The 25,612-nt window shown below is 43.8% G+C and overlaps 1 protein-coding gene across 2 annotated transcripts; it reads left to right on the forward strand.

The window, feature by feature from the left end:
- Nucleotides 1-17,440: 17,440 nt before the first annotated feature.
- ENSA (endosulfine alpha) lies at nucleotides 17,441-25,224 on the forward strand. Of its 2 annotated transcripts, XM_047784739.1 has the most exons (4): nucleotides 17,442-17,649; nucleotides 19,331-19,456; nucleotides 20,844-21,010; nucleotides 24,363-25,224. In XM_047784739.1, the coding sequence occupies exons 1-4, from the start codon at nucleotides 17,596-17,598 to the stop codon at nucleotides 24,376-24,378; spliced, it is 363 nt and encodes a 120-aa protein (XP_047640695.1). In that variant the 5' UTR covers nucleotides 17,442-17,595; the 3' UTR covers nucleotides 24,379-25,224. The 2 variants fall into 2 exon arrangements, with proteins under 2 accessions (XP_047640694.1, XP_047640695.1); XM_047784738.1 differs by lacking the exon at nucleotides 24,363-25,224 and having other exon boundaries at nucleotides 17,441-17,649; nucleotides 20,844-22,980.
- The last annotated feature ends 388 nt before the right edge of the window (nucleotides 25,225-25,612 follow it).

The raw sequence follows: 25,612 nt of genomic DNA on the forward strand, positions 1-25,612 counted from the left end.
TTCCACATCAGGCCGGTAACACTTCCCCTTTACAGGGCACACATTAAGGTAAACCTTAACCCCAACTAATGTAAAGTCTGAATAGTGTCTCCATCTCAAGCAAAATAAGTTATTCACTTATACCATTATTACCATGAAAAGAATAGGTATATTCTGTCCTCGTAATAACTACTTGTAAGTGACACCTGAATTTACTGGAAGAGCTGAAAGTCTTAAGTTCCAAATGTAGGTAACATATCTAACTATAACAGTTAACTGCATATGAAAAGAAAGATAATCGTGCTTATAATTGGCTTGGTGTTCTTCATGTCTTTATGATGTCTATAGCACAAGGAACAATAAGGAATATTTACTATAATTGTTTATACTTTATTTCTTTTCTTTGTTTTTGGTTTGTTTGTTTGCTTTTAGGGCCACACTTGCAGCACATGGAAGTTGCCAGGCTAGGGGTCAAATTGGAGCTGTAGCTGCCCACCTGCACCAGAACCACAGCAACTTGGGATCTGAGCCGCAACTGTGACCTACACCACAGCTCAAGACACCAGATCCCGGGATCAAACCCCCATCCTCATGAATACTAGTCGGATTCGTTCCTGCTGCACCACAATGGGAACTCCCTAAACTTTGTAATTTTTTATTTCAGACAAAGCATTGTTCGCATAAGTCATCCTTTTAACAATGTTTCTCAAAGTGTGGTACATCAAAATAACCTTTGGGGAGAGTTCCTGTAGTGGCTCAGTGGTTAACGAATCCGACTAGAAACCATGAGGTTGAGGGTTTGATCCCTGGCTTTGCTCAGTGGGTTGAGGATCTGGTGTTGCCGTGAGCTGTGGTGTAGGTCGCAGATGTGGCTTGGATCCCGTGTTGCTGTGGCTCTGGCGTAGGCCAGTAGCTACAACTCTAATTGGACCCCTAGCCTGGGAACCCCAAAATGCCATGGGAGCAGCCCTAGAAAAGGCAAAAAGACAAAATAATAATAATAACCTTTGGGTACTTGGACAAAATACAGGATCCTAATAAATCAGTCTCTGGGTTTGGGGTCTTAGGAAGCTGCATTATAACAGTCTCTAAAAGCTTACATGTTAAAAGTTGAGAATACTGCTTTATATTTTATTGCCTATAATTCATTCATCCAAAAAATAACTGAGTTCTTACAAATTAACTGGCATTTGCTAGGTGTGACAATAAGACGGTATATAGGACACAATTTCAGCTCCCAAGAACTCACATTTAAAAGTGAGAACCACTCGTAGCGCAGTGGTTAATGAATCCGACTAGAAACCATGAGGTTGAGGGTTCGATCCCTGCCCTTGCTCAGTGGGTTAACGATCCGGCGTTGCCGTGAGCTGTGGTGTAGGTTGCAGACGCGGCTCGGATCCCGCATTGCTGTGGCTCTGGCGTAGGCTGGTGGCTACAGCTCCGATTAGACCCCTAGCCTGGGAATCTCCATATGCCGCAGGAGTGGCCCAAGAAATAGCAAAAAAAAAAAAAAAAAAAAGACCAAAAAAAAAAGTGAGAAGATACTTTGTGATTTAAAAAAGGCTCAAATAGATGTATAAACTTAATGTATGGAAGCACAGAGAAATGGCATTCTTCCTGGGAATGTTAAGAAGGACTAGGTCAAGGGGTTGTATTTATTTACAGTGGCTTTCATGTATTGATCACTTTTCTTGTGAGGTACTATGCTTTATATAGTTTCTTGTTTATATCTTCCAACTCTAAAGAACCCTAGGCGGTTATTTTAAAGAAAACTCAGAGAGGTAGTGAAGCTTGCCTAAGGACACAGTGCAGAGCTTGAGTTCAAATACTTGATTTTAACCACTACCCTCTCCTGCCTCCACTTAAATTCAGCGTTGAAAAATCTCAGGCTGAGGAGGAGGAGCTGAGCCTATTCTGGGCTAAGGAAACAATACAAAATATACAAAATAATTTGTGTTAGAATTTCATGAATGCGTGTGCTTTTCACATATGTCTAGATTTCCAAAAGAGGGCATTCAAGTTGTAGACTAAAGAAGGGTTTTTGAAACCAGCAGATTATTTTTGTTTTATTCCTTCTCTGATGCTTTTTTATATAAAACTTTTCTGACTTAGCATGTTCCTTCTTCCTAATAACTTCTTTTAACACTTTGTACAGGGCAAGTGTGCTGGACATAAATTATCTCAGTTTTTGAGAAAATATTTATTTATCCTTCACTTTTGAAGGATAATTTCTCTGGATATAGAATTCTAGACTGATGAGTGGTTTTTTGGTTTGTTTCTTTGTTTTTATTTTTATGGCCACGCCCACAGCACATGGGAGTTCCCAGGCCAGGGACTGAACCTGTGCCACAGCTGCAACCCAAGCTACTGCAGTCATTATTATTATTATTTATTATTTTTATTATTTTTTTTTATTGTAGGGCTGCACCCGCAGCATACAGAAGTTCCCAGGCTAGGGGTTGAATTGGAGCTGCAGCTAAGAGCTTTGCCACAGCCTCAGCAACACCAGATCTGAGCCGTATTTATGACCTATGTTACAGCTCATGGCAATGCTGGATACCTAACCCATCGGGTAAGTCCAAGGATCAAACCCACATCCTGAACACTATGTTGGGTTCTTAACCCAGTGAGCCACAACAGGAACCATGAGTGTTTTCTTTTTCTTTTCTTTTTTTGTTTTTTTGTTTTTGTTTTTTGTTTTTTAGGGCCGCACTTACGGCATATGGAAGTTCCCAGTCTAGGGGTCAAATCAGAACTAAAGCTGCCAGACTATTCCACAGCTACAGCAATGAAGGATCCTAGCTGCATCTGTGACCTATACCACAGCTCACAGCAAGGCAGGATACCCATCACACTGAGTGAGTCCAGGGATCGAACCTGCATCCTTATGGATACTAGTCAGATTTGTTTCCACTGTGCCACAACGGGAACTCCCCATGAATATTTTCTGGTAGCAGGTGCTAACAAAACCATAAAGAAAAGAATTCTAATTGAAAGATATTATTCTTCCATTTCCTGATGGGTTAAAGATCCTGTATTGTCACTGCAGTAGCTCATTTGCTCTGTGGCATGAGTTTGATCCTGGCCTCAGAACTTTCACATGCCACAGGTGTGGCCAAAAGAAAAAAAAATTTTTAAATGTCCATTTTTTAAAAATTAGATGACCCCTAGCCTGGGAACCTCCATATGCCACGGGAGCGGCCCTAGAAAAGGCAAAAAGACAAAAATAAATAAATAAATAAATAAATAATAAAAAATTAGATGGCTTAATTTGGCCTCACTTTTCTGCTCCATCTTACCCTTCCTATTAGATACCTTTTTAAGCTTTTTATTGAATCATACACAGGGAAAAGTACATAAATCAAAATAAATGTAAAATGTACAACTCCCCAATAAATAGCGAGCATTCCCATGTAACCAGCACCCTGGTCAAGAAACAAAACATGACCAGTTCCCCAAAAGCCCCCTTCATTCCCTCCAGTCCCCTATATACCTTTTTTTTTTTTTTTTTTATGGCCAAGACCACAGCATGCAGACCTGAACCACTGCAGTGACAACAACAGATCCTTAACCCACTAAGCCACACAGGAACTCCCCCTTAAAGGTAAACACAATCCTGACTTTTTTTCTTTTTGGCCACACTTTTCGGCATATAGAAGTTCCCAGGCCAGGGGTCAAATCCAGGCTGCAGGTGCAACCTACACCACAGCTGCAGCAACATGGATTTCTTAACCCACTGTGCCACAGTGGGAACTCCCCAAAATCATGACTTTTTTTTTTCTTTTATGGCACACCTGCAGCATATGGATGTTCTCAGGGTAGGTGTTGAATCGGAGCTGCAGCTACAGGCCTACACCACTGCCCCAGCACACCAGATCCTTAACCCACTGAGCTAGGCCAGGAATCAAACCCACATCCTCACAGACAATATGTTGGGTTCTTAACCTACTGAGCCACAATGGGAACTCCCCTGACTTTCAATAGATTGGTTTTGCTTTTGAACATTATATTAATGAAATCATACAGTATGTATTTTTATGACTTGATTATTTACTTTGAACATTTGAGTTGTTCTAATTTGGAGCAATTATAAATAGAGCTGCTATGAACACGTTTCAATGAACATGAGAATGCATTTCAGTTGGATATATGTACCTAGGAGTGGAATTACTGGGCTATAGGGTTTTAATTTCATTTAGCTTTAGTATATAGTGCCACCAGTTTTCCAAAGTATGGTTGTACCAATTTACTCTCCCACCAGCCATACAAAAGAGCTTTTAAATTGTTAAGTCACAGGTTTGGGGAACATGATTAGGCTGAACACAAATCTGAATAAATGAAGGCCACTGTTCACTCCTGTGACAATGCTTTAATTTATAGAAACTGGACTTCTTCAGTGGGCTTCAGAGGGTCTCTGCTACCCTAAAATATGTACAATATTTTTGCTTGCATGCATGCATATTCTGTATATATGCATTTTGGGAAGAGAAGAAATATAGCTTGCATCAAGTTCAAAAATCAGATTTCCGGGAGTTCCACTGTGGCTCAGCGTAACAAACCTGACTAGTATCCATAGGATGTGGGGTTCGATCCCTGGCTCTTCCCAGTGGGTTAAGGATCTGGCATTGCCATGAGTTGTAGTGTAGGTCACAGACTTGGTTCAGATCCTGGGTTGCTGTGGCTGTGGTGTAGGCTGGAGGATACAGTTCCAATTGGAACCCTAGTCTGGAACTTCCATATGCTGCGAGTGCAGCCCTTAAAAAAAAAAATCAGATTTCCATACTTTGGAAAACTGGTATCAGTATATGCTAAAGCTGAATGTAATCCAATACACAGAGACACATTAAGAATATCTGCTTTAAAGAAAGAAGCTTTAAAGAAAGAAAGAAAAAAAGAATGATTGCTTTATGAAGTCCAACAACCAAGAAGCTATTTGAAAGAAAAAGAAAAAGCTAGTTGCTTGCTATTAACAAACTCTTCTACATTGGTTATGGTGTGTTGACATAAACTCTGAATAGCTATGTTTGACTCTTCATTTTTCTTTCATTTTTAGCAGGTTAAAATCCTCTATTAAAATAGCTTCAGGAGTTCCCACTGTTGCATGGTGGGTTAAGAATCCAGATGCAGGGAGTTCCCTTTGTGGCTCAGCGGTAACGAATTCAACTAGTATACATGAGGATGTGGGTTCAATCCCTGGCCCTGCTCAGTGGGTGGGGGTCCCGGCATTGCCCTGAGCTGTGGTGTAGGTCACAGATGTGGCTCAGATCTAGCATTGCTATGGCTGAGATGTAGGCCAGCAGCTGCATCTCCGATTGGACCTCTAGCCTGGGAACTTCCATGTGCCACAGGTGTGGCCCTAAAAAACAAACAAACAAATAAATAAATAAATAAATAGCTTCAGGGTGTTCCCTAGTGGTCTAGTGGTTAGGAGTCAACGCTTTCACCCCTGAAGCCCAGGTTCAATCCCTAGTCTGGGAACTGAGATCCCACATCAAGCTGCTGCATGCTGTAGCCAAAAAAAAAAAAAAAAAAAAGCTTCATAACGTTTTGATAACTATCTATTTTGACAACAGCTTTACTGAGATATAATGTGCATACCATAAAATATACCTATTTAAAGTGAATAATTTGGTTTGGGGTTTTTTTTTTTTTTTGGTATATTCACAGCACCATGCTATCATCACAATTTTAGGACATGTCATCATCCTAGGGAAAAACCCACACCCATTAGCAGTCATTCCCCTTTTCCCCCCAGTCCTTGGCAAATACTAATTACTTTCTATCTCTACAGATTGCCTATTCTGGCCATTTCATATAAATGATATCATACAATATGTGTCTTTTGTGACTGCTTCTTTCACTGAGCATCTTTTCAAGGTTCATTCATGTTGTAGTACATATCGGTGCTTCATTTTTATTGTTAAATAATGTTCCACTGTATAGATATTTTAAATGTTTTTTTTTTTTTTTTGGAGTTCCTATTGTGGCTCAGTGGGTTAAGAACCCAGCATAGTGTCCGTGAGGATTCAGATTTGATCCCTGGCCTCGCTCCGTGAGTTAAGTATCCGGTGTTGCCACAAGCTGTGGCGTAGGTCACAGATGCAGCTCAGATCCCGAGTTGCTATGGCTGTGGTATATTCCTGCAGCTACAGTTCTCATTTGACCCCTAGCCTGAGAACGTCCATATGCCACGGGTGCAGCTGTAAATTTTAAGTTAATTAATGGCTGATTAATTAATGATGTCTTTATAGAATATGATGTGTCCAAAAAAAAATCTATCATTTCCTCTCCTAAACCTCCCACTTTCAGATGTCCCCAGATCAATAAATGGTGCCATCATTTACCTCGTTGCTCAGGCCAAGCAAGTTATCCTGGATTTTCATAACAGCAAATTCTGGTTGTACTTACAAAATCCCACATCCAAACATTATCATCCTTCTCTATAGCTACTACCTTCTCGTTCAAACCACTCTCATCTCTCCCTTGAACTGTTATAAAAGCCTAATTGGTTTCCTGCTGTTGCTTCCACTCCCGTTCCCCACAAAGCAGCCAGATTGATCCACTTAATACTTCAGCTTGTGTTTCCCCCTGCTCAACACCATCTAAAGACTGCCTATCACACACAAAGTAAAATCCAAAGCACCGAAAGCAATCTGCTCCTTGCCTGCATCTCCTCTTTTACTCTGGCTATGGCTACACTGACCTTGCTTTCCTCAAATACGCTAAAGACCTAACCCTGCTTCAGGAGTTTGCACCTGCTGTTCCCTTGGTATGGATCAGTTTTCCTCCCGACAGCTGCTTGGTTTGCTCCCCACCTCATTCAGATTTCTGCTCAAATATCTCAGGTCCTCCCTAATCACGCCAAAGTATCACCTCCTCCCACCCAGTCACAAACAGAATCATTTCTGAGCACATCTTATACCTCAGACATGGCGCTAGTCTTAGTGAAGCCACACTTTTTCAGCTTTACCCTCATTCTAAGTTCCACCCTTCCTAATGCTCAGCAATTTAGCTATCTCAAGGGTAAATGATGTATAATTTCAATCATTCCCTAAGTAATCCTAATTTTATCTTAGTAATCATAATTCTTATACATTACTCTTAAGCAGTGCTTAGAGTTAGAAATAGCTTGTATCAGAAAGTATTTTCCGAGGTTCCCGTCGTGGCGCAGTGGTTAACGAATCCAACTAGGAACCACGAGGTTGCAGGTTTGATCCCTGCCCTGCTCAGTGGGTTAACAATCCGGCGTTGCCGTGAGCTGTGGTGTAGGTCGCAGACGCGGCTTGGATCCTGCGTTGCTGTGGCTCTGGTATAGGCTGGTGGCTGCAGCTTCCGATTGGACCCCTAGCCTGGAAACCTCCATATGCCGCAGGAGCAGCCCAAGAAAAGACAAAAAAAAAAGTATTTTCCAAAAGAACTTGCTTATCTTTAGATATCTAAAATAACCTCTAAATACATTCATAATATATTTTCACTATATTTGCCCAGATCTGATTTGAACAATAGTTTCCATTTCCTTTCTCCATATGCCCTAGCTTAAACTTAACCTGCCTTATCCCTTTCCTCTCTGTATGAAATTGAGCCATATATCAACTGGTTACCAACTTCTGTGAGTCTGCATTCTAATGTCTCATTCCTCTGTGCCCCTCCATTCCTACTGCCACTGCCCCTTGTCAGTAAGACAAAATTGGATACATTAGACATTGGAAAATTAGCAGTGGTTGGTGATTCTGGGAAAAATAAGGTCATCTTCTACACTCCTTTAAACCTGTTTTTATTATCCACGCACTTCCCTGAAGCAGGTGAAACTTAAATGGAGGTGGGGGGTTTGTTTGAGCTTATATTTGTTTTTGCTTGTTTGGGCTTAAGCCCTTTATTGATTTTTTAATTTTATTTTATTTTTAAATGATTTTTATTTTTCCATTATAGCTGGCTCACAGAGTCCTTTACTGAAATTTAATATACGTCTAGAAAAGTGCACACATCTTAAGTATGCAGCTCAGTTTTCACAAGCGGAACACATTCCATGTAACCAGCACCAAGATTAAGAAACAGAACATCGCCAGTACCTCTGAACCCCCTTCAGGCTCCCGTCCAGTCACTACCCTCCAAGAGTAACTGCTCTCCCGACTGCTAACAATGCTGACCAGTTTGATTTTAACAGAGTTTTTCAAGTAAGTGGGAAAAAGCTTAGATGGGGAAATATTTGAGGAAAAGCATACCTTAGACACCTGAAAGGAAAATGAAAAATTGGTAAGGAGAGGTCTAGACCATCTACAAAGAAAGAGGAAGAGAAGAAGGGAAGAGGAAGAGAGAAAGCAGAAGTTTTAAGAGAAAGAACCTGGTTCTACCTGGTTGGCTGCCCAAGGAACCCTGGCCCCACCCACGGCATATGGAAGTTCCCGGCCAGGGATGTACACCAGCCACAGCTGTGGCAACCATCGTGCCAGGCCAGGGATCGAACTGGGGAACCAAGCTGCTGCAGTTAGATTCTTAACCCACTGTTCCACAGCGGGAACTCCCTACAGGGATCTTCTTAGACTTTCCTTCTCCTCTCTCCCGGTCAGCCTCCCACCTCCTCCTACCCACCCCCACTCCAGTGAAGTGATTTTAATACGGAAAGCCCTCTGCTCCAACCCTGCCTCATGAGATTTTAAGTGGCACATTTCATTCCATTCATGATCCATTCTTTTGGGTTAAAATTGCCCTTTTTTGGCTGGATACTTTTGAAATATAAATACTACAACAAAGAGTTAAGCTGCTATCAGTGGCTGACATGTAACAGGTGCTATGTAAATTTTCTTCTTTCTCTTGCTGTGATTTTTCTAGGGCCTTCCCTTGGTTAATATTTCACAGTATAACTATTAAAGTTGGTCTGATTACTTAATCCTTTTTTCTTTTTTGCTTTTTAGGGCCACTCCCGTGGTATATGGAGGTTCCCAGGCTAGGGGTCAAATCGCATCTGTGACCTACACCACAGCTCACTGGATCCCCAACCCATTGAACAAACCCAGGGATCACACCTGCCACCTCATGCTTCCTAGTTGAATTCGTTTCTGCTGAGCCATGACAGGAAGTCCTAATCCAATTTTAAAATGGCAACTGATAATATTGATTAGGTATCTTCTGGGTAATATATTTGCACTTTAACCAGGAACTTCAATGCAATGTAAGGCAGAGGTGAGATATTTATGAGAGGAGAGGCTTTTCTGTTCTCAGGGGGGAAATTATTTTTAAAAGCATTGAAATGGGTATTGTGTAGTCTCTGGTGTATTAGTCTTAGTCTCTGGCATAATCTGATCTATGCTTTTCATTGTCTTTGAACAGTTTTACAAATTGTAAGCTGAGAAAACCGATGGCAATGCAAATGATTCTTATACAAAAAGAGACAAATGAATTTTGGCCAGAGAGATGCAACCTCCACCCTGTGTAAAAAGATAACTCCAAATATAATATTTGATGCCCTAGGAGTTCCCGTTGTTGCACAGCAGAAATGAATCCAACTAGTATCCTTGAGGATGTGGATTCGATCCCTGGCCTCACTCAGTGGGTTAAGGATCCAGCAAGCTGTCGTGTAGGTCACAGATGCAGCTCGGATCCCGAGTTGCTATGGCTGTGGTGTAGGCCAGCAGCTGTATCTCCGATTTGATCCCTAGCCTGGGAACTTCCACATGCCTCAGGTATGGCCCTAAAAATAAGAAGAAAGGATGCCCTGTAGGTATCAGCCAATTTTACACCTATCAGAAATTACAGCATTCTTTTTTTTTTTTTTTGTCTTTTTGCCATTTTTCTTGGGCTGCTCTAGCGGCATATGGAGGTTCCCAGGCTAGGGGTTGAATCGGAGCTGTAGCCACTGGCCTATGCCAGAGCCACAACAACGCGGGATCCGAGCTGCGTCTGCAACCTACACCACAGCTCACGGCAACGCCAGATCGTTAACCCACTGAGCAAGGTCAGGGACCGAACCCGCAACCTCATGGTTCCTAGTCGGATTCGTTAACCACTGCGCCACGACGGGGACTCCCAGAAATTACAGCATTCTTAATTGCCTATATGTGTGTCTATCTTCACATTCTCTTTTAAACCAGTTTGAGATCTTAGTTCCCTCATTTGTATGAGTTATGATTTTACTTTTTTCAAAATTATCTTCAACACTGTGTTATTCTGATCATGTAGCTATTTTCATTAGGCTACACATAAGACCAGCCCTAAGAGTATAAATTTGTAAAAGAGGCAAGGAGAGGATAAAGCTTGGTTAACTTCCTGGTATTCTCAGTCTGGTCCACCCGAGGGTGCTAATGGCAAATGCCTAAACCCAGATACTTCAGTTTCACTTGTTTTCATGGCCATTCTTCTGGCCAGTCTTACTTAAGCATTGACAAATTCTACAATGTTATTCCCAGATATCTTTCTCTTATACTCTGAAAAGATTTAGATCTTGCCCTGAAAAATTCAGACATAAGTAAGAAAAAAGACCGAAAGACTAGGAATAAAGACGTAAGAAGTTCAAGTCCTCTTCTCTCCTTACTTTCTCCCCCCTCTGATCCACTCTACTCTGCTTAAGGATTCTGCATTGCTGTAGCTTCTGCCTGCTGGATCTGATCCCTAGCCCACGAATGCCACATGCTGTGGAGCTGCCAAGAAAGAAAGAAAAAGAAAGTCTTGCTTGGATTACCACAATCTAGAATCTCTCTCTCTCCACTCAATCCAATCTCCACATGGCTACCACAGTTACAGCTTTCTGAATCCCACATCATTTCCCTGCTGAAAATCAGAGATTCCCCCTTTGTTTTCATGAAACCCCAATACTTAAGCATGACTTACAAGTCTCCCCAGGATCCCAGCAACCTGAACAGCCTCATGTCTTGCTGCTCCATAGGGGTTCCCAGATCAGGGAGCATTTTAGAAAATACAGATTTCCAGGCCCCAGCCCAGAGATGCTGACTTAACTGGGGTGAAAGACAGCTGAGGAAATCTGTATTTTAATAAAGTTCCCTGGGAAATTCCAATCAACTGAGTCTGAGAACCAAGGATCTAGTACTTGGAGTTTCTTATGGCTCATGTCTTTTCACATGAGGTTCCTTCTATCTCTAAAGGGCTTCTCCAACTCCTTTTTTTTTTTTTTTCCCTTTGAGTATTCCTGTACTTCCTTTAAATGTTACTTCATCCAAGAAGCTGCTTTTAACAGTCTTCTCTAGCGTGAACTGCCGTTATCCCTTATCTCCTCACTCTTGTGTGAATAACTTGAAGGCAGGGACTGACCTTTATCTTTCTTCCATCCAGGGTGCCTGAAACTGAGCAGGACCTGCAGGCCCTTCCCAAGGACAGATTCCACTGCGTCGCTCGCCTCTTGTTTGTAGAAAAGCTTTAGCCTCCTAAGCCTTCTCCTCATTCCAAAGAGCAAATTTAACCAAGAGAAGTGAGAAAAGTCAGAAACGAAGGAAATCTGGAGTTCCCATTGTGGCTCAGTGGCTAACGAACCCGACTGGCATCCATGAGGATGCGGGTTCGGTCCCTGGTCTCGCCAGTGGGTTAAGGATCCGGTGTTGCCATGAGCTATGATGTAGGTCACAGACTCGGCTCGGATCCTGAGTTTCTGTAGGCAGGCAGTTGTAGCTCCGATTTGACCCCTAGCCTGGGAACTTCCATATGCCTCAGGTGCGGCCCTAAAAAGACAAAAAGTAATTAAAAAAAAAAAGAAATCTGTCAAGAAAGACAAAATAATAATAGTTTAGCCATAAAACAAAGTCAAGGACCTTTAGTTCTTTCTCAAGGGCTATGGATAATATCCTGAGCCATACCCATGAGTTGTTTTGCAGATACTAAAACCTCCACTAGGGGGAGAAAGTTAACTGCATGCTGACCACCTTCCAACCTCAGACCAGTTGGAACCAAGTTAATGACTGAGACTCTAGAAACTTCACCTTGTTACCTCACCATCACCAGTTAGAGAACTATGTACAAGCTAATCACACAATGTATGACCCTCTCCCTTGCACTGGCTTTAAAACTCTTCTCTGAAAACTGTGGGGGTGGGGGTGGGGCCTTCTGGTCTTTTGAACACTAGCTACCCACTTCTTGTGTTTGGTGCCCTGCAGTAAACACTGTACTGGAGTTCCCGTCATGGCTCAGCAGTAAGGAACCTAAGATCCATGAGGATCGGGTTTGATCCCAGGCCTCGCTCAGTGGGTTAAGGATCCGGTGTTGTTGTTAGCTGTGGTGTAGGTCGCAGACAAGGCTCAGATCCCAGGTTGCTGTGGCTGTGGTGCAGGCCAGTAGCTACAGCTCGGATTTGACCCCTAGCCTGGGAACCTCCATATGCTGTGGGTGCGGCCCTCAAAACACACACACACAAAAAAGACAAAAATAAATAAATACTGTAGTTTCCTTCATCACAACCCAGTGTCAGTAGATTGCCTTTGCTGTGTATCCGAAAAGTAGAGCCAAGTTTGGTTCAGTAACATGCCCAGCACAATACGTAATACGTAATGAGTCCTTGATGAAATTTGTTAGATGAAAGAGGAGATTGCTGGGCTAGTAGGATCTCACTCCCTCTAGAAACTCTTGCTATCAGTCACCCTCTAACCTTTCATAAGATAGGATGGTCCTCTATTGTCTTCCTTTCCTACCCCTTCCTGCTAATCTCCAGCTTTCCTATTCATCCTCATGGTCCCAGTTTACGTTCTATCACAGCTCAGCCAGAAATGACCTTTGAAACTTAGAAATACAACTCATTGGGTAAATGTCACACATTACCTAGTATTGTAGTTAGTTCTACAGTGTGATACCTTAAGTACACGTGTCAGTGACCTCTAGCTCATTCCCAACATATGGGTCACAGTCACCCTGTCCTAACCACCTTCCTATCATGCTCTGGGACTTCAAATTTTGTGACTTCACATTTACCTGATTATATCAACAGCAACTACTATGGCCATATCTGGCACCAATTATTATAGGCTAGAGCACATCATAATGTCTCCACTGTCCTAGATACAGACTAAAATTTCCCTCCAACTTCCTATTCTTCTGCCTCTCTCAGCCATTTCCCCCAAATCTGACCATCTATCTTTTGACTAGTTCTTCAACTCCTTTCTATTCCTCCCAGTTCATCAGTTTCATTGTTTTTGTTTTGTTTTGTTTTGTTTTTTGTCTTTTTTTAGGGCTGCACCCACGGCATATGGAGGTTCTTGGGCTAGGGGTCTAATCGGAGCCGTAGCTGCTGGCCTACGCCACAGCCACAAGAGCGCAGGATCCGAGCCATGTCTTCCACCTACACCACAGCTCATGGCCACGCCGGATCCTTAACCCACTGAATGAGGCCAGGGATTGAACCCACAACCTCATGGTTCCTAGTCGGATTTGTTAAGCACTGAGCCACGACGGGAACTCCCATTCTGTCTTTCTTAAAGAAACTAGATGTCACTGTCAGCTATCTCAACAAACTGGCAAACCACTTTAGACTTCCTCATTGTCTCCTGCCCCTGTCCCTTCTTTACCAGTCCTTTGTCCTGGTTAACTCAGGCTGTCTGTTTTCTCCATCCCAAGGCAGCCAGGAGTTACTGACCAAATTCACAAAGCCGTGCTGACTGGGACTACTACACATTCCTTCTTATCTGATCTCAGGTAGATCTTTCTTGTTATTCTGCATTATTGCCCCCCTTTTTTCCTTTGGCCTCACGGTGGCATGTGGAAGATCCAGGCCCAGTGATCTAACCTAACCCGTGCCACAGATGCGACCTCAGCCACAGCAGGGACAACACCAGGTCTACGCAGAAATTCCTGGGCCAGGAATCAAAACATGCCATAGTAGTGACAACACCAGATCCTTTAACCACTAAGCCACTGGGGAACTCCTCATTGCCCTTTTCTCTAGCACTGTTTCTACCTCCATTTTTCTTAGATCCTCCATCCCACCCATCATCCTTTTTTTTTTTTTTTTTTTTTTAGGGCCACACTCTTGTGGCATACAGAGGTTCTCAGGCTAGGGGTCAAATCAGAACTGTAGCTGTTGGCCTACACCACAGCCACAGCAATGCTAGATCCAAGCCATGTCTACGATCTACACCACAGCTCACGGCAACACCAGATTTTTAACCCACTGATCAGGGCCAGGGATCCAACCTGTGTCCTCAAGGATGCTAGTCAGATTCGTTTTCCACTGAGCCACAAAGGGAATTCCCCATCATCTTTTCTATTCTCAAAAGATCAACCTCAGAAAAGCAAGTCCATTCAACGTGACTTCCCTAAATGTCTAGCTGTTTCCAAGTCTCTCTGTACATTTCCCCTCCCATTCTCCCTTTTCAGTTGTCAGAGCCAACCTGTCTGCCTCTCCCCTTGATCTAATGATCTCCTCTAAAACTTACATCCTTTTTTTTTGTCTTATGCCGTTTCTGGGGCCACTCCCATGCCACACCTGTAGCATATGGAGGTTCCCAGGCTAGGGATTGAATCAGAGCTGTAGCCACCAGCCTACACCACAGCCACAGCAACACGGGATCCGAGCCCCATCTGCAAGCTACACCACAGCTCATGGCAACACTGGATCCTTAACCCACTGAGCAAGGCCAGGGATCGAACCCGCAACCTGATGGTTCCTAGTCAGATTCGTTAACCACTGAGCCAGGACGGGAACTCCCTAAAACTTACATTCTTTATCTCCTCTTTAAAGTAGATAATTACATTTTTAATTTTTCTCTCTCAACTTGTCCCTTCCCCTTTTCATGCTTGGGCCTTGCCTACTCTCCAAAGAAGAAAGTCCTCTGCTGCTCTTCTTCAACTGGTTATCCTTATTCCTTTCTTTGCTTTATTGCTATATCGCTATCACCATATTTACATTTATGTGAAGAAGCCTAAATTTTATTCACATTGGCTTCTTTTTTTTTTTTCCTTTTTAGGGCCACACCTGCACGCATATGGAAGTTCCCAGGCTAGGAGTTGAATAGAAGTTGCAGCTGGCAGCCACAGCAATGCCAGATCTGAGCCACATCCTCAACCTACACTGCGGCTTGCAGCAATGCTGGATCCTTAACCCACTGAGCGAGGCCAGGGATAAAACCCACATCCTCATGGATAATAGCCAGGTTCTTAATCCCTGAACCAAGACGGGAACTCCCACATTTGGCTTCTACTTTTATCCCAAACTCCAGATCTGTATTTCCTAGAAGTCTAAAATTTCAGTTGTAGAAATCTCAGAGGTCATTTATCCTAAATCTTCAGTGCCTGGATATCACCGCCAAATGGCTCACTGGCTTTTAAAAAGTCAATGTTTTCAAAATTGAACACCTCACTTTCCGTCTGCTTCCAATTCCATTTCCAACTTGACTCCTATTTTTAAGTTCGTTGTTTCTACACCTTGAGGCACATGGCCTCCTCAGCCCCTATGTTCAATCATCTGCTAACCTAGTGGATTCCATTGCCGTAGACTCTCTCAATTAGGTTTATTGTTTTCTATTCTAAACTACCATGTTTCTAGTTTAAATCCTACCTCCCACTTAAGAGTATCACAGTGGACTCCTGGCTGGACTGTCTACCTCTAGTATCTCTCTACCTAGAATTCTAAATGATTTTTATTCATTACCACTAGGTTAATCTTCCTAATGAACTGTTCTGATCTGCGATCTCTGGTCTAAAACCCTTAAATCTCTCTCCTGTTTTATTAAATTATTCACTTATTTTTTGTTTTGTTTTTCGTTTTTTATTTTTAGGGCCATACCTGCAGCATATGGAAATTCCCAGGCTAGGGGTTGAATCAGAGCTATAGCTGCCAGCCTATGCCACAGCCACAGCAACTCAGGATCCAAGCTGCATCTGTGACCTATACCAAAGCTCATGGCAACACAGGAACCTTAACCCTCCGAGTGAGGCCAGGGACTGGACCCTCGTCCTCGTGGATACTAGTCAGGTTGGTTACCGCTGAGCCACAACGGGAATGCCGCCATTTCTTTATCCTGGCATTCAAAGCCCTCCAGGTTCTGGACTCAATTCTATTTTTCTGGCCTTCATGCTGACCCCATCACCTAGAATACCCTTTCTTCCTTCACCTTTACCTGGCAAACTTCTAAATTCTTTAAAGCTGTTCAAATACTCACCTCCATCACAAAGTTTTTTGTTTTTGTTTCTGTTTTGGCAGGGACTCTGAACCTTCCTTTGAACCCCTATACCACTTTTATTAACAGTTTTATTTTAATACTGACCAGACTTTGCCTCATATGATAAAAGCTGTGTTTTCTATGCTTCTCAAACTTTTCCATTAGAAGTATATCTAATTATACAGAAAAAATGAACGGAAAGCCCCAGGGCTGTCACAATAGGCTGCCTGGAATATTAATTTTTTTTTAGGGCCACACCCACTGCCCACGGAACTTCCTATGCTAGGGGTCAAATCCGAGCTTTAGCTGCCAGCCTATGCCACAGCCACAGCAATGTGGGGTCTGAGCTATATATGCGACCTACACCACAGATCACCGCAACCCCGGATCTTTAACCCACTGAGTGAGGCTAGGGATCGAACCCGCATCCTCATGGATCCTGGTCGGGTTTGTTACCACTGAGCCACAACAGGAACCCCAAAATTAAATTTTAATGTGAATTTTTCAGTGTTATTATTAGACTGTTTTAATACTTAAATATGCTTTTTGACCAACACTCTAGGAAGATATGTCTATTTAACCTCAAGGATTTAGGGTACACCTGGCACTCTGTGAAAAACCTAACCCTCCCCACATGCCCACTAAACTAAGCTTTCTAGAGCAGACACTGCCTTACTACATATGTATCCCCTGTAAAACCAATACAGTGCCATCTACAAACAGATGCTAAAAAAATACGGTTGAACTCTGACCCAGGATAGGTTAGCAAGTATTAACTGTATTTACTAAATGTTTACCATGTACCTAGACATTTGTTGTTTCAAAAGAAGCTTATTCTTCATGGGACGACCCTGAGCAAGTAAAAAAACTGTACATAAAAGTAAAACCACGGAATGTAAGCCATCTGTGTTCTGCAAGGCGACTCAGTCCTCTCCACATGGCAAGTGACACACTGGAGTAGTGTGGACTACCACTTTAAAGTCCACTCTGACCTCTAAATTAATTTCTGGAGATTGATCATTTTCTGCTAACACTGAGCAAAGTTTAATCCTCTTCAGCTGACAATAAAAGGCTTACATCCTCTCGCCCTGCATTTTGAAGCCCAGCAAAGCCTACTGCGCGCGGGGCGGTGGAGCGGAGGAAGCCTGACCCCACCAGAGCAGAAAAAAAAAAAAAAAAAACTTAGCCGTACCGCCCCCTAACAGCCCCCACGGGTTTCCAATTGGTCCCTGTGGTTCATTCCCTTGGCAGATTGGCCTTCCAGCTTGCCCGTCGCTTCCACAGACCCCCCACATTTAGCTAGCAACTATTGGTAGATCGTTACGTCATTGCCCCATCTATCCTGCTCCCATTGGCTCGCACATGAAGGGGCGGTCATAACGTCACAGGCAAGAGCCGCCATTTTGACTGAGCAACCCTAGTGACAGGAGCCGAACAAGCCGCGCAGGTTGTCCCGTGTCCCCTCCCCCTTCCCTTCTCCAGTTGACTTCCCGGGTCCCCTACACTCCACAGTCCCGGCCCCGCCATGTCCCAGAAACAAGAAGAGAACCCTTCGGAGGAGACCGGCGAGGAGAAGCAGGTGAAATGGAGGGGGTGCGGGCGGGCAAGCTGGGCGACCGTGATGGGGCGGGAGACAATCTCCCACCGGTGCGGATTGGTCGCCATGGTCTCCGGCTCTGCAGGGGTTGGCCATTTCTTGCGTCGTGCAGGGTGAGCCTCAACAAGGCCTGCTGCTTTGGGCGCTGGTTAGTTGGGTGGCTTGTCATTCAGTGTTGTAACCTTTCTGATTGGCCTATGGGTCTTCGGCTCAGCCCTTTGAAGCTGTACTATAATTGGCCGAACCTGGGCGCGGGGCGGGTGTTTGGAAAGACTCGGTGAATGAAAGGGGGCTGGTGGTCCCAGGATTCTGTGTGTTACTGGTTAGTAGGGGTAAAATGACCCAACGTCTAGGCAGGGGCCCGCATTCTAAATCCTCAGAAGATACAGGTCGAGGGAAAGAAGTTTAAAAAGGACCACATTGGGAGAAGGGAGAAGCGGAATTATTATCATGGCTAGTTTAAGACAGCAACTTTATCGAGAGACCTATTTTGACCAATGGGGATGGCCTGTTGCCCACCTTCAGTGAAGACCGAATAAGATTGAAGAGGACTAGAGCTCTCAACAGAATCACGGAGGTTAATCCTATAAAAGACACCGAGACAGTAATGACAAAGAAAGACGCCACAATATTCTCCCCAGACTTCCAACTCAGGGGGACTTAGTTCACCCGCAGTTATGCGATGAAAACACGTCAACCTCTTTGGAGATTTGTATTTGACATAACATTTAGTACTGGACTCGGGGATTCATGATGTATACCTGGTGTTATATCTGCCAGTTTTCCAAGAGAAGTGAAAGTAAATCCATTTTAAAAAGAGCCATAGATTGACTTCAAATCTTTTTTGAAAAGTCACTAAAGAAAAGGGCAGCAGGGCCCACGAAAAGTAAGAAGAGAGTAACAACAGCAGTAAGAGCCCCTGCAAGCTAATTGGGCTCTTGGCATGTTACCCAAACTTCCATCACTTGCCCCACTAGGAAAGATGTTGATTTTTTAGCAAAGCTGGTGGGTAAATGCTAGTGGACCTACTGTATCGTGATTTTCCTGAAGTTAAAAACTGTCATTTTAATCCGTTTACTTGTCACCTTCCTATGACAATGTTTATGGAAATGCTGAAGCAATGCTGTCTTGTTACTAAGGTGAAGATTTCTGGAGAAGGCCACAGAGTTAGGCTCCTCCAAAGAGAGACTTTTCAGATAACTAGCTTAGAAGGGAACATCTCAGGAGAGTTATCTACTTTGATATCCCATTTGACCTGTATTACGTGTTAGAGACAGCCAAGGAACTTTCCTGTTCATCTTGTATCACCAGAAGCCCTGCTAGCTTTCTGTCTGTCTTTCCTAGCTTCATGTTGAATGAGCTATGACTCGCTCCTTGATTCAAGTATTGTGCTTATATATTACCTTTAACCCAGTACTCACAGGTCACTGGTGTGGTTCCTTGGGTGTAGTGTGAGAAGGAACATATCTTTCTCTTCTCACAACACAGTCATCTTGGGCTTTAGGGATTTGAACAAAGGTCTAGCTTCATTTAAAAACAGAGTGGAGATAGCATATTTACAAGTGGGTAGATCTCCAGGAAAAGGTAAGAGTATAAAAGTTATCAGTATTAGAAGCAGTTGCTTCTCAGTGTTTAATTTTATTGCCCCATTTGTTTCCTCCAGGACACGCAGGAGAAAGAAGGTATTCTCCCTGAGAGAGCCGAGGAGGCAAAGCTAAAGGCCAAATATCCAAGCCTAGGACAAAAGCCTGGAGGCTCCGACTTCCTCATGAAGAGGCTCCAGAAAGGGGTATGGGGCATAATATCTTACCCTCTTTGGAGCCACAGAAGGCCTTAGGGATGAGACCTATGGACGTTGTAGTGAATACTGATTTGGAGGTTTTGTTTGGGGGAAGTAGTAGAGAAGAATTAGAAACTTGGAAAAACAAGGCAGATACTGTAAATACCTGATAAGTTATCAGCTATCTTCTGATCTCCCCTGTAGGAAATTAGGGCTTAATGTAGGGGCATTTGGGCACAAGGTTGGGGGAGTGAGGAAAGGATGTTAGAGTCTGGAATGCTGACAGTTTCCAGACATTTGCCTGTTTAGATGGTGGGAGTTTTAGGACTGCACATTTAGGATTTGAGCTAAATTTTAGGATGCACCATTTCAAAAAAAGATCAGACCATCTGTCCTGCAGATTTCCTCAACTTGATATGAATAGCAGATTTCTTTAGACACTTGAAGAGATTTATTTTTCCTGTCCAGCGTGGTCCTTCTCACCAAGGGAGAATCTTACCCTCATAGCCATCTAGCTCCTGATCAGGTTTCTCAGTCCCCAGACGTACCTAAAGCTGACTAAGGGATCGTAAGTCATTAACCTGGAGGGTGTTTCTCCGTGAGGATGAAATGGAGAGGGAAACAGATCCCTGTGGAGAATCCCAGTTATTGTGTCTTAGTCACAGATGATAATGGGATGCTGATTTGCTGCTTACCTTGCTGTAGGCAAGGCAGGCGTGGGCAGGCTGTCACAGCCATGGAACATGTGTGGGAGTGGTAGGAGTCAGAGGAAAGTACATTATCCTCATGAACAAGCCCAGTTTCTATTCATAGTCTGAGAGAATACTTTTTGATTTTGAGGTTTAGTTTGAGACTGATCTGCTGATAGCCCCAGATCGACCCTATGTATGTTACTCATTTCTGCTCCCACAACACCAAGCCCACTAGAGGCTAATAGGTCCTCAGTAAGCCTTTATGAATAGTCAGTAATTTGGTTGAACCTTCCTGTACTCATGGGGCTACAAAGGATGTAGGAGCTGTCTCTTAACTCCAAAAATATATACTCTAGCTGGGAAATTGCTTATATACCTGAGAAAGAACATGATGGGGAGAAGACAGGTGTTTGTAATTAATGCTAAGCTATGTATGTATGAGGTAAATAAAGACTTGAAAGGAGTCCCCTCATGACTCGGTGGGTTAAGGATCTGGCGTTGTCACCGCTGTGGCTCTCGTTACTGCAGGTTTGATCTCTGACCCAGGGGACTTCCACATGCCACAGGTACAGCCAAAAAATTAAAAAAAAAAAAAGATTTGAAAGATCTGAGTGGAGATGAAGGTTTATAATGGATACGAGTCTCCTTGCTTTTGAGGAAGACCAGCGTGCCTCACTCACCTAAACCTCCCTCTTGTCTCTTAGCAAAAGTACTTTGACTCAGGAGACTACAACATGGCCAAAGCCAAGATGAAGAATAAGCAGCTGCCAAGTGCAGGACCAGACAAGAACCTGGTGACTGGTGACCACATCCCCACCCCACAGGATCTGCCCCAGAGAAAGTCCTCGCTCGTCACCAGCAAGCTTGCGGGGGTAACCTGGGCCCCCTTCTCCTCCCCTTCCTCACCCACTGGACTTCTATATGTCATAGGCAGGGATGGAATGGGCACCTAGTTCTGTCTTCTCAGCTGGCTAGCCAGAAATGACTGGGAGTCTTCTGGGGGCTGCTGAGAAGGTAATGTGGGCTGAAGAGGGGCTCTGAGTTCATTTCTTTGGTTAAATTGGGATTTCCACACCCTCTCTATTGCCCAGGTAGGAGTTCAGAAATAGGACACTAGGCTTGGATAATGCTGCAGACTCTTTTTCTTTTGTATGAAAAGCTGGGGAGATGAGATTTCTTGTTTTGGAAGAGAATATCCCAAAATTGGTTAGGCTCAGCCTTGGGAATAATACGACAGGTTTAACATCCCAAGCCTAACCTGACATGGTTGGGAAAGGTAGATTGAATGAGATCTGTTTTCTGTGCTTCTAAGTGTTTTGTGTATTGGGCTGCTGTTGCTTCATGTGTTCATTATGGCAGGTTTAATGAATCCTCAAAAAGAAAAACTGGTTTGCTTGCCTAAAACTGTAATGCCCACTTAACCTCCTTCACTCAGTCAGTGTCTTTTATGGTTTACCCTGGCTCTTAAATAATGTAAAGATTTGAGAATGTTGTTCACATAAATGGGCACCTTCTCTCTCTCCCTTCCAGCATGTTGCTTTTGAAACTATCATGTGATAATGGAAAGAGCTCTGAGTTAGGAGTCAAGATATCTGGGTTCTGGTTCCACTCAGTCTAGGCAGAACCGACGTGTAACCTTGGTCAAATAATTTAACCTCTCTGGATTTCTATTTCCTCCTCTGTAAAATAGAGTTGAATTTAGATAAGATTGATTCTGATTCTGAAATCCTGCAAAACTCTTGTGAGGGGGGCCCATGGGTGAGCCTACAGAGGGGAACCATTTGAAGACGACATGGGAAGAGAAGTTGGGGTTTGGGGGTTATAAATTCAAGCAGGAGGGTCTTATAAGTGTCATGGTCTTGATCAAGAAAAAAAATTCTGAGAAGCCAGCCATGAAAGCTTCTTGCCTCTGCCCCCACCTGCTTTCCTGGCCTATAGTCTAGGCCCTTGCTGCTAAAAAGCTGCTCTGGCAGCCAAGCTATGGCCTGAAGAAATATGCTCAGTCATGCCCATGTGGAGTCCCACATTTTAGATGTTACCAGCTGCCAGGTGTATTGTTAGGGAGACAAGAAAAGGGATAAACTGAGCAAGCCTTCGGGGCTTAGTGATACTGCAGTAAGGCTGGAGCAGCAGGTTCTCAGGAGATGACTCACCTCGGAGGAAGCGGGGAAAGGTGGTTAGGGAGAAAGAGAAGGAAAACTGAGAAATCTCTGCCCTCCTAGAGCTCAGTAACCTCGCTCCTGTGCACTGAGAAGTAGCAGTGCTGATCTTGAACCAGGTGGAGGAAAGGGGTTGCAGGTGGCCAGCATCCTCAATCTAGTTTTCCCTGGCTTGGCCGACTGACTGAATGTGGCCTGCTAGTTATAGGCAGAGAGTAAGAACTGGCTGTTGAAGAGAGGAAGCTTCTGTAATCCTCTCTTGCCTTCTCACCTCACCAATTCTGATATGCCACACATCTGGCCCAATGAGAATGCCTGATGAACTTGCTGATGCTCCTGTGGGGAGATGGAGTGTGTTTGTACGTCTTTCCTGACCAGCCATTCACTTCTCAGGCCATCTTTCAGATTGGATAGGAAAAAGTTGGTGAGGGAGGAATGGAGAGAGCAGGATCCCATGATTCCCTGGCTCCCAAACTCCTTGACTGTCCCTTGTAACTGTATATAATTTTTGTGTTTCTTGCTCCATTTGCTCATACTGTCTTCCTTAGTCTAAGGTCCATGTGGGAAGGGGAAATGCTGAACATCCTTGTATAGTTTCCTCAACTGTCCCAGACATGTTGTACATAGATATGTCATGTTATTATATATATAAATATATATATAATTTTGTACGTTTTCTTCATCTCCGATCTTCTCGAATTTTGTATTCTTTTCTTTTCTGTCTGTGCTCCTTTCTCTATTGGTCAGTTTGAATCCTCAAGACTGAGGTCACAGTGAGTTTGGTTTTTAGAAAGGAATAGAAGAAAAAGAGAAATCAGAAAAACTGTTGGTCTCTTTCTCCACCTGGTCATCTTCAGTGCTAAGAAAACAAAGAAACTAGCTACAATCTGTATGCCACCTGTTTTCACAGTGTGAAGTCCATAGCTTCCATGGCAAAGAAGGGTCATTTCAAAATCCAAATCCAAATTGCTTTGATTAAACCAGATTATTGGGAGTTCCCCAGTGGTCTAGTGGTTAGGACACAGCACTTTCACCACTGCACCCCAGGTTCAATTCATGGTCTGAGAACTGAGATCCTACATCAAGCTATACCCCATGGCCAAAAACAAAAACAAAAAACCTAGAAGTTCCCGATGTAGCATATAGGTTAAGAATCCAACTGCAGCAGCTAAGGTCGCTACAGAGGTTTGGGTTTGATCCCCAGCCCCACACAGTAGGTTAAAGGATTCGGCGTTGTTGCAGCTGCAGCATAGGTCACAGCTGCAGCTCAGATTCAGTCCCTGGCCTGGGAACTTCCATATGTTGTGTGTGTGGCCATAAAAAACAAAAACCTGGATTATTAAGTCCAATCAAAACAACATGCATGGGAGTTCCCATTGTGGCACAGCGATAACGAATCTGACTAGTATCCATGAGAATGTGGGTTCAACCCCTGGCCTCACTCAGTGGGTTAAGGATCCAGCACTGCCATGAGCTATGGTGTAGGTGGCAGACGTGGCTTGGATCTGGTGTTGCCAAGGCTGTGGGGTAGGCCGGCAGCTGCAGCTCTGACTCAAACCCTAGCCTGGGAACTTCCGTGTGCTGAGGGTGTGGCCCTAAAAAGCAAACAAAAAACAACAACAACAACAGGTATTGTCTGGCCCTGACCCCCATGCAGTTACCACTCATCCCCTCATCGCTGTGTGCCCCTGGGCTGCCTCCATTGCTGCAAGTGGCTTTTGCAGCGCCTCTGAACCAGGCCTGCTCTGAGCCAGGCAGCTTATACCCCCGTAAACCACCAGTAACTTTGATTTTTGTCTGAAGAGATTTTGTTTTCATGCGTATCTTTGTTTTCATGGGTATCTCCAAAAAGAGAACACTTTGTTTTATAGATAGGAAAAGACGGAAATTCTCTTTCTTTTTTTTTCTTGACAACGCTCTTTGGATAGGATTAAGGCTTGTTCCATGTAGCCCTAATGATTAAGTGCGAAAGAGTGATGGGATAGAGACTGGGATGGAACTTAGGGTTTTTTTCCCTTATTACTTGACAGTGTTTTCTTTTTCTTCTTCTGTGTTCGTCCACAGTGGCCAAGTTGAATGATGCTGCCCGGGGCTCCGCCAGATCCTGAGACGCTGCCCCCCTGGGTCCTGTGCTGGCTCCTGCCCCTCCCTGCTTTTGCAGCCAGGGGTCAGGAGGTGGCTCGGGTGCGGGCTGGAGAGGCAGAAGCCCCTGCCCGTCGGTGTCCCAGCGCATGGAGCCCCTTGGGCTGAGCACCAAGACCTTGAACCTTTTTTGTTTCTCCTTTTTTTCCAAATAATTGTTGGGAGAAATTTCAGTGAAATCTTGGGGGTGGGGGAGGGTTGAGAGGGTGGAGTGGGAGATTTGGGAGAATATGAATTAGGGCTTGGAGCTGATAAAAAGGCATTCCTGACTATCCTCCTTCTTAACCATGTGACTGGTGTGGGGTGGGTAGGAGGGGGAGGAAGTGAAATGGACGAAAGATGGGTTCTGGTTCAGCTCTGTCGAAGAATGGGTTCTGGTTCAGCTCTGTCGAAGAATGCCTTGTTTGCTTAGATGTAGCTGGGGACCTGGTGTCAGAAAAATGAAACTGTCCATCTAAATTTGAAAGATGCAAACAGCTTCTCTGGTTCTGCAGAGCAAGCTGAAAACTTGATGTTAAATGTTCTTAAAAAAAGAAAAAGTTCTGTCCTTGAAATAGATTTGCTGTGGGAAGAAGGGCAGTGAGGGTCGGGGAAGGGGGCCATGAGCGTGGGGAGCCCCACAGAGCCCAGGGGACTTTTTCAGTATTTGAAATAAAAAACAAACAAAAAGAAGACCCACGAAAAAACCCAACCCAGAAATACTCTGAAGCAGTTGGTGTGTTTTATTGGGGTTTGGGAAAAGGGAAGAAAATAAATAAGACTGAAGAAACCTTTCGGGGGAGAAGCTGGTGTGGGTCTCTGAGTTTCTAAGGGACAGGGGCCCTTCATGTGGAATGTCTGGGTTGCCATTTCCATCATTTAGGGGAAAGGGAGCAGGGGTGTTGGCATATAGACCAGGACTTTCTCTGACTTTCATCCATGCTGTTGTTTCTAAAGCTAATGCAGAAGATGGAGCGATCTCAGGTTTTGACTCACAAAATGAGATATTTGAGGTATTTGATCTAAATGGTTTATTGACACCTAAAGCTTAGTCGAGGCTAAACAAAAAAGGAAACCCACTCTTTTCCCATTCAGTTTTCCATCACTTCACAAGATCCCAAGTCTATGAAGGATAGATGGGAGTTCTAGTAATAAACCAAAAGAAACTCACCCCTTTCTGCTTGTGGCCAGCA

Source organism: Phacochoerus africanus, chromosome 6, assembly GCF_016906955.1.
Source record: "Phacochoerus africanus isolate WHEZ1 chromosome 6, ROS_Pafr_v1, whole genome shotgun sequence".
Classification (NCBI taxonomy): Eukaryota; Metazoa; Chordata; class Mammalia; order Artiodactyla; family Suidae; genus Phacochoerus; species Phacochoerus africanus.